At 49.6% G+C, this 15029-nt stretch overlaps 7 protein-coding genes across 7 annotated transcripts; all 7 read left to right on the top strand.

Moving 5' to 3' along the window:
• Positions 1 to 876: 876 nt before the first annotated feature.
• Positions 877 to 1404, top strand: TEOVI_000471900 (D-Tyr-tRNA(Tyr) deacylase, putative; the record flags this gene model as incomplete). Its single annotated transcript, XM_067222103.1, has 1 exon — positions 877 to 1404. One exon carries the CDS (start codon positions 877 to 879, stop codon positions 1402 to 1404), a length of 528 nt encoding a protein of 175 aa, XP_067078204.1.
• A 253-nt stretch (positions 1405 to 1657) lies between these two features.
• TEOVI_000471800 (uncharacterized protein) lies at positions 1658 to 2113 on the top strand (the record flags this gene model as incomplete). Its single annotated transcript, XM_067222102.1, has 1 exon — positions 1658 to 2113. One exon carries the CDS (start codon positions 1658 to 1660, stop codon positions 2111 to 2113), a length of 456 nt encoding a protein of 151 aa, XP_067078203.1.
• A 449-nt stretch (positions 2114 to 2562) lies between these two features.
• TEOVI_000471700 (aldose 1-epimerase, putative) lies at positions 2563 to 3444 on the top strand (the record flags this gene model as incomplete). The annotated part of the gene is made up of 1 exon (XM_067222101.1): positions 2563 to 3444. The coding sequence occupies one exon, from the start codon at positions 2563 to 2565 to the stop codon at positions 3442 to 3444; it is 882 nt and encodes a 293-aa protein (XP_067078202.1).
• A 641-nt stretch (positions 3445 to 4085) lies between these two features.
• On the top strand, positions 4086 to 5519 carry TEOVI_000471600 (glyoxalase II; the record flags this gene model as incomplete). The annotated part of the gene is made up of 1 exon (XM_067222100.1): positions 4086 to 5519. The coding sequence occupies one exon, from the start codon at positions 4086 to 4088 to the stop codon at positions 5517 to 5519; it is 1434 nt and encodes a 477-aa protein (XP_067078201.1).
• A 293-nt stretch (positions 5520 to 5812) lies between these two features.
• TEOVI_000471500 (cleavage and polyadenylation specificity factor subunit, putative) lies at positions 5813 to 8125 on the top strand (the record flags this gene model as incomplete). Its single annotated transcript, XM_067222099.1, has 1 exon — positions 5813 to 8125. The coding sequence occupies one exon, from the start codon at positions 5813 to 5815 to the stop codon at positions 8123 to 8125; it is 2313 nt and encodes a 770-aa protein (XP_067078200.1).
• Positions 8126 to 8766: 641 nt separating this feature from the next.
• Positions 8767 to 10857, top strand: TEOVI_000471400 (DNA topoisomerase IB, large subunit; the record flags this gene model as incomplete). The annotated part of the gene is made up of 1 exon (XM_067222098.1): positions 8767 to 10857. One exon carries the CDS (start codon positions 8767 to 8769, stop codon positions 10855 to 10857), a length of 2091 nt encoding a protein of 696 aa, XP_067078199.1.
• Positions 10858 to 12186: 1329 nt separating this feature from the next.
• TEOVI_000471300 (uncharacterized protein) lies at positions 12187 to 14913 on the top strand (the record flags this gene model as incomplete). Its single annotated transcript, XM_067222097.1, has 1 exon — positions 12187 to 14913. One exon carries the CDS (start codon positions 12187 to 12189, stop codon positions 14911 to 14913), a length of 2727 nt encoding a protein of 908 aa, XP_067078198.1.
• Between the last annotated feature and the right edge of the window lie 116 nt (positions 14914 to 15029).

The raw sequence follows: 15029 nt of genomic DNA, 5'->3' as shown, positions 1-15029 counted from the left end.
GTCTGCGGTTTGCCGTGCTTAGAATATATTTTGTTGTTGTTGGCTTTAGCTTTTCACTACTCTATCTGGTGTCCTTTTGTTATTTACTTAGGTTTCGAGCGGTACGTCGAATTTAATATTTGTTTCATTTTTTTTTTTTTACTGGCTCTACGTACCAGTTCCTCACACACGTCGCTGGCAACCTTCTCTGCGTCGTATTTCACACTCATAAGATTGTCTACAAAGTGGAGAATTCCATTCTGCCAGTTTTCTTTGTTTCAATGCAGTTTTTAGTTTTGTTTTTATTCTTTTACTTTCTGATGAGTGTTCCCTTGGCAACCACTACACGTGTACGCAAGTGCGTTGCATGTGTGTTAAACACAAGTAGCCGGCTAATGAAACCACGGGGATTATGAGAATATCTCGCATAAAATTTGGCCTAGGCCTTGTGGACTTGCGGCGATGTTAAGGCATTCAAAATTAGACTACCGTTTTATTTTTCCCGCATGCCTGTTGAAGTTATAAAGCGGGAGAGGGGGAACTGCATGATTGCGGTGCGTTTTCTTTTCGCTATTTGTTTCAGTAGTATATATATATATATATTATGTTTCGTCTCGTTTTATTCTTGCTTGGATGTTTTTTTTTTCGTGGGGAGGTGGGAGCTCATGGCCAAAGTTCCGTTTGCCTTTTAATTGCAACGAGTATCTTGTTGGATTCTTTTGTCTTTTCGTTGGGTGAACGCCGGATGTTAACGCATCAATTATTATTCCGTTACCTTTACCTTTAACTTTTCCCTCCTTTGAGTCGATGGGTCATCTTTTTTCATTTTGCCTCCCATCATTCATCACTACGGATTTTTTTAGCATTTAATAGTACTCAATCATATCGTACATAAGAATGACCGTTCGTGTAGCACTCCAGTCGATAGAGAAGGCATCGCTTCTTCTTGACAACGAACAGCGGTACGGGTCCGTCGGTCGTGGAGCCCTTATTTACATTGCATTTATCGGCGCCGTGAGTGAAGACGCACTGAAAAATGCTGTGGATGTTATTCTTACAGCAAACGTTTTCCATAACTTGTCGTCATCTGATGCGCTGCCACGATCTTCCGACTCTTTAAGCAGCTTCCCCTCAGCTGATGTGCTTATCGTACCACAGGCGTCACTTGGGGGAAAATTGAAGGGTCGGAATGTGCAGTTTCATGCGTTGGTGGGGAAAAGTGAAGGGGAGTTACTCTACAACCAGTTTTGTCAGCTCATGAGGAAGGCGCGTGGGGTTGACTCAACTACTGTTGACTCAAATGGGGTTCCGCTGGTCGGATCGGCGGTAGGTTCAAGTGCGCGGGTTATTAATGGCACGTGGGGTAACCGGCAGGGGCTGAGGTTGGAGTCGCAAGGACCTCTCACACATGTTTTAGACTTGTGAGTTCTTTTTTGTCATGGGTTTGTGAAGATGTTTCGCAGCTGGCAGCAGGGTCATCGCCTCGGGTTTACCGATGGAGTGATGTGCGCCGGTTTGTCGGAATCGTTTGTTGTTCCAATGAAATACAAAGTTCCTTCACAAATTTGCAATCGGCCTCCCTTATTCCTTGCAACCTGTAACCTTTAGTCATTTAAATATCTTACCTCGTTGTCTTTGTTTTTCCATTTTCTCCCGGTCGTTTGGTGTAGATAGCGACATGAACTGCAGCTCCACATTGGCATGTCATGCGGTGGTGTCTGCTCCGAGCACAGCATCGCTGATCACCTCATGTTGGACTCCGCAGCAGCATTGCTATCGGCAACTCATGAAGAGCCTTCGGGCCGCTTACTTTCATGATCGCTCTAAGCTCTTCTGGTCACGTCATCGTGTTCTTGTTGAGTTCTACAAGTATTCAGAGGAAGCAAATGAGGAGGCGGTGAAGCAACTAGTGGCCATTGGTCTTGAAGTCGCGGCATTTATAGATCATCACATGCGAACAGATGTTGAACGTATTGTTAAACACAATGAAACAATGATGGCATTACCCGTGGCGCAGGCAAAGAAATTCCGTAGCGACTACCTCTTGGCTGAGAAGCAGCATGACTCGTGGTGCAAGCAAAAGATTAAAAACATTATGAAGCGTAGGCCACCACCGCCTTACCCGTTTTTCTAGTTCTTCCTTGTCTGAAGATTGAAGAGAACAAATGCAGTGACTGACGGTGTTGTAGTCAGTTGGTACTGTCACCTGTGAGTAGGCGAGGAGCCGTGACCGCTTTAGTGTTGGGGGAACTGGGTTTAATATATTAACGGTGGTTTATTTTATCCTGCGTACCTGCCTGTCGTTACCTTTGGAGCGGGTCTCTTAAGGTCCAACCTTTTCTGGTGTTTGTGCAAATATTGCTTGACGTATATTGTTTTCTTCTCTTCCTGTCCTTACGCATACATTTCCTTCTTGCTTCATCCCTATTCCCCACAGCGAAGCATATCGAAAAGGTAAAAAAAAAAACAACTAGCAGTCATCAAAATTATTGGTCAGTTTCAGTTATCGGCATCATCACTGTCTTGTTTTATTATCGTTTATATAAACCACCGAACTATACACAAAAGAGGAGAGAAGAACATATGGCGAAATCTCCTATTGTGGCACGAAACGATGACGGTTCCTCCATCTTAGTTCATTTGCAGGGCGCCCACCTCACCAACTGGCGCAACAAGGAGGGCACAGAACTCTTGTACACCAGCTCCAAAGCCGTCTATGAGAAGGGAATTCCCATACGCGGTGGTGTCCCAATTGTTTTTCCGCAGTTTGGAAACATGGGACCGCTGCCGCCACATGGCTTCGCGCGCGTTCGTATGTGGGCTGTGAAGGAAGTAACAAATGGTTCTGCTTCCTTCACACTCAACGTGCCTCTTCGCGATTTGCTTGGACACGACTCCGGCATGATTGCTGAGGCCCCCATTGCGGAGGCACCGTCGGCCGAAACCGAAACAGTCGCACTTCTCTACACAATCACATTCAGCAACAGTCATTTAGACCTGCAGATGGAAATATTGAATCAGCATCCCACGAGCGTGGCGGAGTTTACCTTCGCGTTTCACACATACTTCGCGGTGGGAAATGTGGAGAAAACCGTGGTGGAGGGGGTGAACATGACCTCATATGTTAACAACATGGCTCCCCACCAGGGTGTGCTGCCGCCAAGGCGGTTGTGGATAATAAAGAAGGAAACGGACCGCACATACTTCAACCAGGCTTGTGCCGTGCTTCTGGTAGACGCGATGAAGGGGCACACGGTCCATGTTTCAGGAGAAAACCTTCCAGACGTCGTCGTATGGAACCCTCACGTGGAGAAGTCAAAGAAGTTGAAGGACCTCCCGGCAGACGGGTACAAGGAGTTTGTTTGCATCGAGCACGGTGTCATTGCCAAGCGAGTGAAGCTGCAGCCCCAGTTTGAATGGAAGGGACGGCAGCGTATCCTTGTGCTTCCCAGTTCTAAAATGTAAAAAAAAAAGTGAATAAGGCAGGGAGGATAAAGGAAAACATAGCAGGATCCTCCTTGTGTGTGATAGCCAGTTGGTTCGTTTTTTCACGTTCGCGAAGGCCGCTGAGCCCGGGTAGAGAGGTGGAAAGAGGTACTAAGTCAATGGGGCGCATTTTGCAAGGGGGGAAACGTAACACGAAGACGACGAGTAAAGGGAAATGGGTTTGTGGTCCTTTTAACGCATTATTTAGTTGAGGAAGTTGTTTTTTTTTCAACTGGTTGTTTAGGTTCAAGTGGTGGAGGGGGATGTGATAGACAAGCTAGGGAGGAATCAGTTATTTTTCAGGTGTTTTTTCGTTTTAGATTTATCTCGAGCATAATGCTATACGACCGATGAACGTTCCAGTGGTCAGTGGCACAGTTGTAATGACCCGCAGATGAGGCGGAGGCGCTGCCTTTGAGTATTGGTGGTCGGTGGGCGGAAGAATTGCCCTTATCGACAGCAAAAAGAGAGGGGGGAACAACATGAATGCACGACTGGACCTTTGCCAGTTGGTTATTCACACGCCTCCCGCACTCACAGTTTGTTCTTTGATAAGCACCCGCAGTTAAACGTAGTAGTAGTAAGGGGGAAGGTGCCAACTCTCCGCTTAGTCTCCGGCAATGATGGAAAGCGTGAAGCAGTTCGTCGGGCCGTCTCTCATGGTTGCGGTCATTATTTTTCTCTACGTTACGTCTATTGCGAGCGCTACGCAACTTGTCATCGGCACCGCTGCAACTTGCTTGCTGGGACTCATACCAGCCAACGCGTACTTCCCCCCTGTTTGGTTCAGGTTGAATCTCTTCGTGTGTTTGTACAATCTTTACTGTTCTGAGCTCGTTGGTTATAGGTGGCTGCGATTCCTCATACACAAACGTTACTCTGTCCCGCATTCGGACTACCGCCACGGCGTGCGGTGTCTTAGCGGGAACATCATCACCCGATGTCCCTTCCCTCCTCATGTGTTGGAAGGTTCCGAGTTTCATACGCGGGGTGGCGGGACGGTGGACCTGAAGCATCTTGGGGAGAAGTGCCGGGAAGGATGCTATGACGGTGTGTTTGTTATGCCGGTGCCAGTGCTACTGGATAATTACGCCTACTTTATTCTGAGTTGCAAAACGAAGCGGTGCGCCGTAGTTGATCCTGCTGATCCAACGCTTGTACTTAATATGCTGGAAGTTGTGCGGAACCTCACGCAAATTGATTTTATGATAACAGACATCCTCACCACCCACAAGCATTGGGACCACGCCGGTGGAAACATGGAGATGCGTGCCCTGTCACAATGCAGTAGTGAGAGGTGCCGCGCGCTACTCTCCCCGGAGCTTAACATCTACGGCTCAGAGGTGGACAGGCCGCACGCCTGCAATAAATTAATTAAGGGTAGTGATGAGCTGATTGTTGCAGGTGGTGGTGCCAAAGTCGTGGTGCTGTCGACCCCGGGCCACACCAGCGGGTCCGTTATGTTTTTGGTTGGAGACGCGCTACCAAAGGAAGATGTGCCGCAGCGGCTTGCACTCTTCACAGGTGACTGCGTATTTTGTGGGGGTTGCGGTGCCCTCTTTGAGGCTACATCAGTCGATGAAACACTCGAAACTGTGGACATTTTCAACAATAATCGCACATGGGTGCACCCCGCAACCGGTGATATTATACACACGGACGATGTCCTAATTTACGTCGGTCATGAATACACAGAAAGGTCCCTGGATATGATATTATCGGTTCAAGGAACGGCGAATCAAACTGGGGAACAGTCCGCGATTGCGACATCTAATTACTGCGACACCCTCGCTCAGGCCAGAAATGGGGCAAGGAGGCTTCGAAGTTGTGTTGTAGCAGATGATGTCTACATGAAGGTGAGTAGCATGGAAACAAAAGCACCGTTGCATTTACGTGCGTGCACGGTTCCGTCAACCGTCACCATCGAGAAAAAGGTTAACGCACTTCTGTCGCTGAAGAGGTGTGTTTTAGAGGAATTCCAGGGGAAACCGTACGCATCAATGGCTGTACAACGCGCCATTTACACTTCCACCAAGCGGAACGACACGGGGTAGAGGCGAAACGCTGAAGCTGACGCAACAGAATTGGTGCGAATTCCATACATCTTCGCGCGAGGGTGCAAACCCGTGAAAAGACACTCAACTTGTGCACCATGGCATTCAACTCTTCTTCATTACTCCACTACCTCTCTCTCTCTATATATATATGACTTTGTCAATATGACCCTCTCCATCGGGGTGCCCAAGTTCCTTCACTATCGTCGCTTTCGCTACTTCATTGTTGACATTGTTGTTTTTCCATTAGTGCACGTAGTAACGCTTAGCTTCTGAGACACGCGGTAGCGGACATGTTTTCACACGCGGCGTACAGCGCACCCGGCGTACATGTGCTTGACAGCTCCTCCCCACGCCATCTTGCAGCGGGACCTCAACCGGCCGCCGCGCCGCCATCCACAGACGAGGTGGAGATTCTACCGATCGGCAGCGGCGGGGAAGTCGGCCGTTCGTGTGTGGTTGTCCGCTACAAGGGCCGCTCCGTTATGCTGGACTGCGGGAACCACCCGGCGAAGAGCGGATTAGATTCTCTTCCATTTTTTGACAGCATCCGCTGTGACGAAATTGACCTTGTGCTCATCACTCACTTTCACCTCGATCACTGTGGAGCACTGCCGTACTTTTGCGAGCAGACTTCCTTCAGGGGGCGCATCTTCATGACGAGCGCAACAAAAGCTTTCTATAAAATGGTGATGAACGATTTCCTGCGCATTGGTGCAAGTGCCGAGGACATTGTGAACAACGAGTGGCTGCAAAGTACCATTGAAAAGATTGAAACAGTGGAATACCACGAAGAGGTGACAGTGAACGGTATTCATTTCCAGCCTTTCAATGCCGGTCACGTTCTTGGGGCTGCACTTTTCATGGTTGATATTGCGGGGATGAAACTATTATATACAGGTGACTTCTCACGTGTTCCCGACCGTCACCTTCTGGGAGCTGAAGTTCCACCGTACTCGCCCGATATTCTCATTGCAGAGAGTACAAATGGTATACGCGAACTGGAGTCACGTGAAGAGCGGGAATCCCTGTTTACGACGTGGGTGCACGATGTCGTGAAGGGGGGTGGACGATGTTTGGTACCAGTATTTGCTCTGGGCCGCGCGCAAGAACTTCTTCTCATACTTGAAGAATATTGGGAAGCACACAAGGAGTTGCAACACATACCCATCTACTACGCATCTTCGCTAGCCCAGCGATGCATGAAGCTGTACCAGACATTTGTCAGTGCTATGAATGACCGAGTGAAGAAGCAACACGAAAATCACCGAAACCCTTTCGTGTTTAAGTATATTCAGTCACTTCTCGACACTCGCTCCTTCGAAGACACCGGGCCATGCGTTGTGTTGGCTTCTCCTGGTATGCTACAGTCGGGTATATCACTTGAACTGTTTGAAAGGTGGTGCGGTGACAAACGGAATGGCATTATTGTTGCTGGCTATTGCGTTGACGGGACCATCGCCAAGGACATTCTCTCAAAACCAAGGGAAATCACCAAGCCAGACGGAAAGGTCCTGCCTCTCCGTATGAGAACAATTCAATCCGTCTCCTTCTCCGCTCACTCCGATGGCAGACAGACACGCGACTTCATCCAAGCTCTACCCAAGACAAAACATGTCATTCTTGTACATGGCAACGTTGGGGCAATGGGGCAACTGAAAAACAAACTCCAACAAGACTTTGCCGACCGCGGGGTGCAGGTATACGCCACCAAAAACCAAGAAGCCATTCGTATACCCTTTAGTGTGCAACGAACAGCCAAGGTATTAGGTACGTTGGCCCGTAACCCACCTCGCGATGGCGAATTCATTAGCGGGGTGTTACTAATGTCCGGACATCACACATATAGCGTTGTGCATCCAACCGATATTCCGCACTTCACGGATCTGGACGTGGCGCAAATCCAACAGGCCATAGTTCTGCCGCTTCCAAGGTACAAGTCTCCGCACGAAGTGCTCGAAATGCTGAAGCGGTACTTCGCGCAGAGTCAAATGTTCAGTGACGTAACCCCGCATGAACAGCAGAAGCAGGAAGGAGGGGATACAGCCAACGCCATAGGAGGTGGTCAGGAGCAGGAGTGTGCGGGAAATGCAACGCAGATTACGGTTTCCAAAGACGTTTGGGTTGATGTTCAGCAGAGCACGAGATCTCAGACGACAGTCACGGTGAATTGGACCTCGAGCCATCACAACGACCTCCTTGCGGATGTCACTTGCATTGCTCTCATTAAGCTCATGCAACAAGAACATGCAGCAAGCAGCGCAGATGCGCTTCCGGTGGACGTTTGTGGAAATGATCGTCTTTTTCGACTAAAATGCTTTCACCACATGATGTCACAGTTCTACCCATCTGTTGTCACAAACCTTGGCACCGGGGTGTGCACCGTGGAGTTAGAGGATGGACAACACGCCACCATTACGGGCTGTATTGAAATTGACCTGCAGGGAAACACAAAGTCAAGTTACTCATCCACCGAGGTGGAGCGGTTGAAGACCGTCCTGAAGCGAGTATACCTGACTCTCTTCCCCATTCCTGTTGACCAGGGCTGGTGTGACTGTGGTATGATTCACGGTGCTGAACCGGCTCCCATTGACGAGGGCGCATAGACAGAGAGTATGGGGAAAAACTGGTGACATCTGATGGTTGCCTGAATTGACTGTGGTTCCGTCACTCGCAAGTTGACTTGTATCATCTCCAAGCACTCTGGAACGGACCATTTTATTTTTCTCTTCTGCTATCCACGCTCCCTCAAAATCGTACACTGAAGGTTTCCTGTAGAGGGTTGGGAGAGGAGGAATTGTTGTTGTTGTTGTTGTTCAAACTGGAGCACATTAAGTACATGAGTTAAAAAATAATAATAATAATAATAACATCTTAGTTTCCCTTCGGTCTCTTTGGTGGAAGGAGGAAAAGGGATTAGCTCAGGAGACGTGCTCTCGTCGGGGGCTCTGCGGTGTGCGCTGGCGGCTGGGATTAGACCGGGCGACGTTGTGCCTTTGTGTGTTATACGCTTCTTTTTTTTTTTTTTGTAAGGTGCTGCCTCTATCATACTCTTTAATCATTCCCATTTCCGTCTACCACTTTCCACTCGGCTGGTAGCTCTGTCGCTTTTTTTTTTCCTTTGAAGTCACACGTTAGTGTTTTTACGCTGCCACCTGCGACGCAACTTGCCGTGGGGATAGGTGCAGACACACAGAAATAAAGAGAAAAACACAGTGGCCATAATATCTCTCCCCCTTTCGGTGTGATGGGTAAGGCACAGAAGCCGAAGAGTGGTGAAGGGAAGGGAAAGAAGGTTGCCGTAAAAGATGAAGAGGTTAATGGGAAGAGAGTTGTAGTTAAGAAAGAAGATATGACGGAGAAAAAGATCAAGAAAGTTGTCATAAAGGAAGAAGAAAATGAGCTGGAGATGGTTGCCGCGGGGATGGGGCCCGCAAAAGGGGCTGTGAAAAGAGAAGGCGATGAAAATAAGGCGGCTTTGCTGGCAAACGAGGAGGGGGGTGGAAACGATGGGGAAGCTGAATGGTGGACGCAGGGGACTCTGACAACAACAAAAAAGGGGGAAAAGCGGTGGGACACACTGTTGCACAACGGTGTGTTATTTCCCCCGGCATATGTTCCGCATGGCATTCCTATTCTTTACAATCAGCAAAAGTTTGAGATGACCCCAGAGGAGGAAGAGGTGGCGACAATGTTCGCTGTCCTACGAGAGCACGACTATTACCGCAACGAAGTGTTCCGTAGGAACTTTTTTCAGAGCTGGAGGGAGATACTCGATAAACGGAAGCATCCCATTCGCTGCCTCGAGTTATGTGATTTCAGTGCTATATATGAATGGCATCAGAGGGAGGTGGAGAAGCGCAAGAGTCGCACAAGAGAAGAGAAAAAGGAACTGAAACGTATTGCTGACGAGGAGGCGGAGCCGTATAAATGGTGTATATGGAATGGCAAGAAGGAGCAGGTGGCCAACTTCCGCGTGGAGCCACCCGGTTTATTCCGTGGACGTGGAGAGCACCCAATGCGAGGGAAACTGAAGAAACGTATACTTCCCGAGGATGTCGTGTTAAATATAGGCAAAGAAGCCCCGATTCCCCAAGCACCAGCGGGGCACAAGTGGAAGGGGGTTGTGCACGATCAGAATGTGACGTGGTTGGCGATGTGGTACGAACCCACCATTGGTCAGTGCAAGTATGTGATGCTTGCGCCGTCTTCAACTCTGAAAGGTCAGTCGGATTATGCCAAATTCGAGACAGCGCGCGAGCTGAAAAATCACATTGATGATATACGGGAATCCTATACGAAGGATTTTTCGTCGACGGATGAGATGGAGAGGCAGCGTGCTGTAGCAACATACTTTATCGATAAATTGGCGTTGCGTGTAGGTCATGAAAAGGGCGAAGAGGAAGCGGATACTGTGGGTTGTTGCTCCCTTCGCAAGGAGCACATCGAGTTAAGGCCAGATAATGTGGTGCGTTTTGACTTTCTGGGTAAAGACTCCATCCGGTACGTGAATGAGGTCACCGTCCTGCCAGAAGTTTACAAGCTTCTGGGGAGTTTCATAAAAAGAACGGACAGCGAAATTTTCAGAAAAGTGACACCCACGACCCTAAACAACTACCTGAAGAGCTTTCTGAAGGACCTGTCTGCAAAGGTGTTCCGTACCTACAACGCTTCCATCACATTGGATGAGTGGTTTAGGGAAAAGCCAGTGGACCCGAAGGCCTCCCTTTCGGACAAACTCGTCTATTTCAACAAGGCAAATACGGAAGTCGCTAAGCTCTGTAACCATCAGCGCTCCATCCCCAAGACTTTCCACGTGTCCGTTCAATCGATCAAGTACAAATTAGAAGACATAAAGAGGACCATCGATACCCTCAGGCGCGCCCAAAGCGTGAGCGAGAACGGCTCCGTAGAGGAGGCAGCGACACAATTCTTCAAGGAGCAAGATGAGGTTCAATACCAGTGGCTCAATACCTATGGCACACCGGAGGAAATACAGGCATATGAGGAGTTCGTTAAGAAGCGGGTCATCCCAACTGCTTTGACAGGGAGCGCATCCAGTACAAAGAACAAGAGTGGAAAGAAGACGGCGAATGGAAAAAGCAAAAAGTCGGGTGGTGCCAAGCGCAGCACTAAGAAGGCGAGTGGTACAAAGAAGAAAAAAACCCGAAGCAAAAAATCAGCCGCGAAAACAGGCAAGAAAGCAAGCGGCAAGAAGAAGAAGCAAAAGAAACGGGGTGGCTCAAAACGCGGGTCCAGAGGAAAGAACGGAGCTGGGGCTGCTTCGGGAGACGAAAACGACGAGGACGCCCCGCTTGTCAACATCATAGCAAAATAATAACACGCCGTTGCAGTGACGTATGTTCGTTGGAGAGTGGGGATAACTGAATAAAAGAAAAGAGCAAGTCGAAACAAACAAACGAAAAAAAATAATGCGACAAAATTAATATGAGACGGAAGGGGAAAGGTGTCGTCAACCGTACACACCCCAGTCAGCAGCGAACAATCTCAAAATGTAAGGGAGGATGCGAAGGAGAAAGTGTGATAAGGTCGCCCTGTGCTCGCGATCTTTACCTTTATTTGAAACAAACAAAAAATAAGAGAGGAAGAAAAGGGGGAGTGAAGCATTGGCTTGCACACATCATACGTGTGGGGCATCTGGCGTTTTGGGTTTCATCTGACCCTGGGAACGTTACCATAATGTAAGGGGGCCGTGCCCTTTGTCTTATTTCCCACGACAATGATAAATGTGACGGAAGCATAGAATGAGCACGGGTAGTAAATTAACACGGTGCTTACGTATAATCAGCGCGCCGCTGAGTGGAACTGTGATCGGAACGTATTCGTTGTCTGTGTCCGAATGCGGAGAGATTTGTTTCTGTGCAATGAAACCGCCGGTGGTGGGTGGTGCGGTGCCGGTTATCGCTGCGCGGACCCGTGGAACTCTTCATTCCATATTATTTCCCTTCACTTAGCTCTTACCACGGCGGAAGGGAAGGAGGAAATGGGGGTGGGGAGGCTTTGGTGCAGGAAAGGGGTCAAAAAAAAAAGTGGTGGAGCTAAAGGGGGACGTCAAACACCCAACATCGGAAGGGAAAGAAAGGACTGGAAAAACAAACTGGATGCATGGGTCCCTCTATGGTGTTCCTGTTACGTTGCAGTGATTCCTTAAGATTGTCGCTACGTGGTTGAATTTTTCCCACTAACACTCCTCTGCTCGCCTCACCTCAAAAAATAACCATTACAAAGAGGCATGTTTCTTTTTAGTGGTACTGAACTGTGCCGTTTTCTATTGTCATAAAAGAGTGATATATTATGTTGCCAATCCAACGTAAAGGTGTGGGAGAAAATGTCAATCTAACGCTTAAGCTCTAAGTGCGGGGACTTTTGTTGGCGACCGCAGAAACATCATTTTCCGCATTGTACTCTCATCTTTTCTCTCCGTTATGTTATATCTCCACACACGCACACTCTCACCGCTTGTGGTGTGATAGCTAAAGGAGGATTTTATCCTCACCGTACGGAGGTCTGTACTTCACCGTGGGGAAAGCAGAGATTGCGCCGCATTGGAAGTGGAGATCGATCCAGGGGAAAAGGGAGCACATCCATACGTGCGCACGACGCGTGGCCTCCCGCAGCGAAGGCAGAAAGGAAGTCTTCCATCAACATGCGCCTTTCCCGCTATGTGCAGCTCAATCCCGAGGTCATAGATTCCACTCTCCAGCGGCTCAGCTGCGTTTCGCAGAATATCACTGAGGTGGACATTGATATGGTTTTCCTTTCCCTTTTGCTGAAGGAACCACTTCCATCTCCCGTGCAGCACGCAATTACGGAGCTTCTCCCGCAAGGGGCGCGTGCAGCTGCAAAGGGGTGTGGCCGTGTGGGTGTGCAGGGAGCAGGGATGAACGCGGCCATTGCTGTGTCACTTCACACAGTGCTTCTTTCCAGAAATAGGATTACAACCACCATCGGACTTGTTCAGTTCAAGAGCGTGGTGCGGCTCTCGCTTCTCGGAAACAGAGTGCAGCGCATAGAAGACTGCGAGGGGCTCTCGCTGTTGCCGTTGCTCCAGTTTCTCTCATTAGAATTCAATCCAGTTACGCAGCTTCCGCATTATCGTGCCCATATGTTGCGCATCTGCTCGTGGCCCGAAAGCCTCCAGCCCAAGAACTGCCGTCTGCGAAAGCTGGACACGCGGCCCGTTACGGCCGTGGAAGTGGAGAGGGCCGCTCAGTGTCTTCAGCGTGAGAAAGTGACTATGGGGGAGCTTGTCCAACGTATGCGCTTTGTGGCCTTCCTTATCGAGGCTAAGAAACGGATTGATCTACACCATGAACTTCGCCGTAGGGGTGTTGTTGTACAGGACATCACGGTGAACATGACTGTTGAAAATGTCGTCACACGATGTTCAACGCAGCTACTGGCCCTTGTCGATGTCAGCGCCGCATCGCACTTTGTGCGTCGCCTTATGAGCGGCCGATGTCGGTTATGCGATATTAACAACCATGACACCGGCGTCGGTTCCGACTCCCTCTGCAGGTCGGACTCCTCCCTCTTGGCACAGTCGCCAAACCATTCGCAGGGGGACATCAATGCGTTGGTCCTTCACCACCCTCAGCACGCGGTACTCACCACGTTTTGTAAGGACTGGTCAAAGGATGTGTTCCGACGGGCCACAACATCCCTTGACCATCGAATATGCGGGTTGCTGCTTGACATCGCGCATGCACTTGGTGAGGAACTGAGTGTTGTAGATGTGGATCATTTGAACAAACTGTGGTTCATGCAAGTAGCGAAGGTTGATAATTGGAGGCTTCACAAGCAACGGCAACATCGTGTAGGATGTGAAGATGGGATGTCAGAGGAAAGGTCTCCCGCGTTGTCATACCAATCGGCAAATACACCAAGCAAAGGAACGAAGGGCCAAAGTAGTTCCTTGCAGGAGGAACTTGTGGAGATCATGTTGGCGCCCAACGAAATATTTACGTCCGGTGGCCTGGTTGTTGGGGACGCTAATGATGAAGAGGTTTCACTGACCTGTATCTCACCCATCCTCCGCCGGGCCGAAACTGTCATGTCCAGCTGCAGGAAGAAGGAACTGATAAAACGGGGGAGTGAGGCGCGGGATGTTTCTCCACGCCCACTAAGTGAAAAAAGTGAAGGAACTGTGAAGACTCCGACTGAGGCCCAGACAGCATCGCAAGGGGAGAGGGATGTGGGTTTATCGTCTTCTGCGATGCCGCTTCCCCAGAAGGCTCCCTCACCTCATCCTTCACCGTGGAAGGAGGAAACCGCGGTGGATGATGAGGACGCTTTTCTGATTAATAGGCACGTAAAGAAGCGCGTGCTGCGCTGTTGGAACTCAAAAGCGAAGCACAAATATAATAATATGCTGTGTTCCAAGTTTGTGCGAGAGAGGTTAACGAATCTCATTACAACCACATGTCCAACGCCACATTCAATATGTACGACACTAGAGTTGCTCCCACGCACGGAGCGGAAGCGAGTGCTTTTTAGGGTCTGGTTGGAGCGTGCACGCTCCCGTTACTTGCCAAGGTACTTCCAACTCAGATCCCTACTTATGCGCTGGAGGCACCGCGCGTATGAAATGAACAACATAACGTATGCTGAGAATTACTATCGCTCAAGAACCATGCACAGTGTGTGCAACCACTGGTGCCGGCGGCTGCGCATCCGAGAAAATGCAGCGCGGTGCCGTTTAGAGAAGAGTCCAACAACCATAGAAGAGCCTTTCGGCGATCCTGTACCTCAACAGGCATACGCGGGGGCACACAAAAATTGCGTTTCCGAACCCAGCACCCGAGAAAAAGGGCCACAACAACTACAACCTGATGAGGTGATGACGGCCGAGGCAGACGGTCTCACCTCTAGCGGAAAGCAATCATTGGACTGCGCGGGTGATGGGTCATATACACTGCAAACCGACAAGACTCCGAACGTTGTTCAACGACTGTCGCTCCCAATAACGACGCCAAGTGTAAACAAATTTTTGCCGACGCAGCCGCATAGTGTGTCTGACAAGACGACGCAAACGACAGAAATGGCACCCGGCTGTGGCACAGTTACACGAGATCAGTGTGCTGCGGCCCGTTTGGACGCACGCGTCGCCGTCGCCGCACTCACGGAGGACCGACTGCGTCTCGTTGACCGAATCATTGCACTGGAACAACGAGCCAACGAGGAGGCCGTAACCGTCCAGCACCGTGACAGAGAAATTTGTGATTTGAAGAAGAGGCTTGGTCTCATGGTCCTACGCGAGGAGTGCTTGGAGTCGACTTTGAATGACTATAAGAAGAAATGTGAACACCTGCAGGCCGTTGTGCAGGCGCTTCGTAACGAGCGGCGGGAGTTGCTTCTATCCGCCTCGAGATAGAAAACGGTACAGATGGAGGGTTGCACGTGGAGTGGGGATCAGACGAGCGGTGATGTGTGGAGAAGGAAAGGGAAGGGGAAGTGTGGTTTCCTCCTTCCCTCCGTTTCCGACAATGT

This window comes from Trypanosoma equiperdum, assembly GCF_001457755.1.
Source record: "Trypanosoma equiperdum strain OVI genome assembly, contig: ctg_1557, whole genome shotgun sequence".
NCBI classification, from domain to species: domain Eukaryota; phylum Euglenozoa; class Kinetoplastea; order Trypanosomatida; family Trypanosomatidae; genus Trypanosoma; species Trypanosoma equiperdum.
The sequence above is the reverse complement of the archived record's forward strand: the minus strand, read 5'-3'. Positions and strand labels throughout refer to the sequence as shown.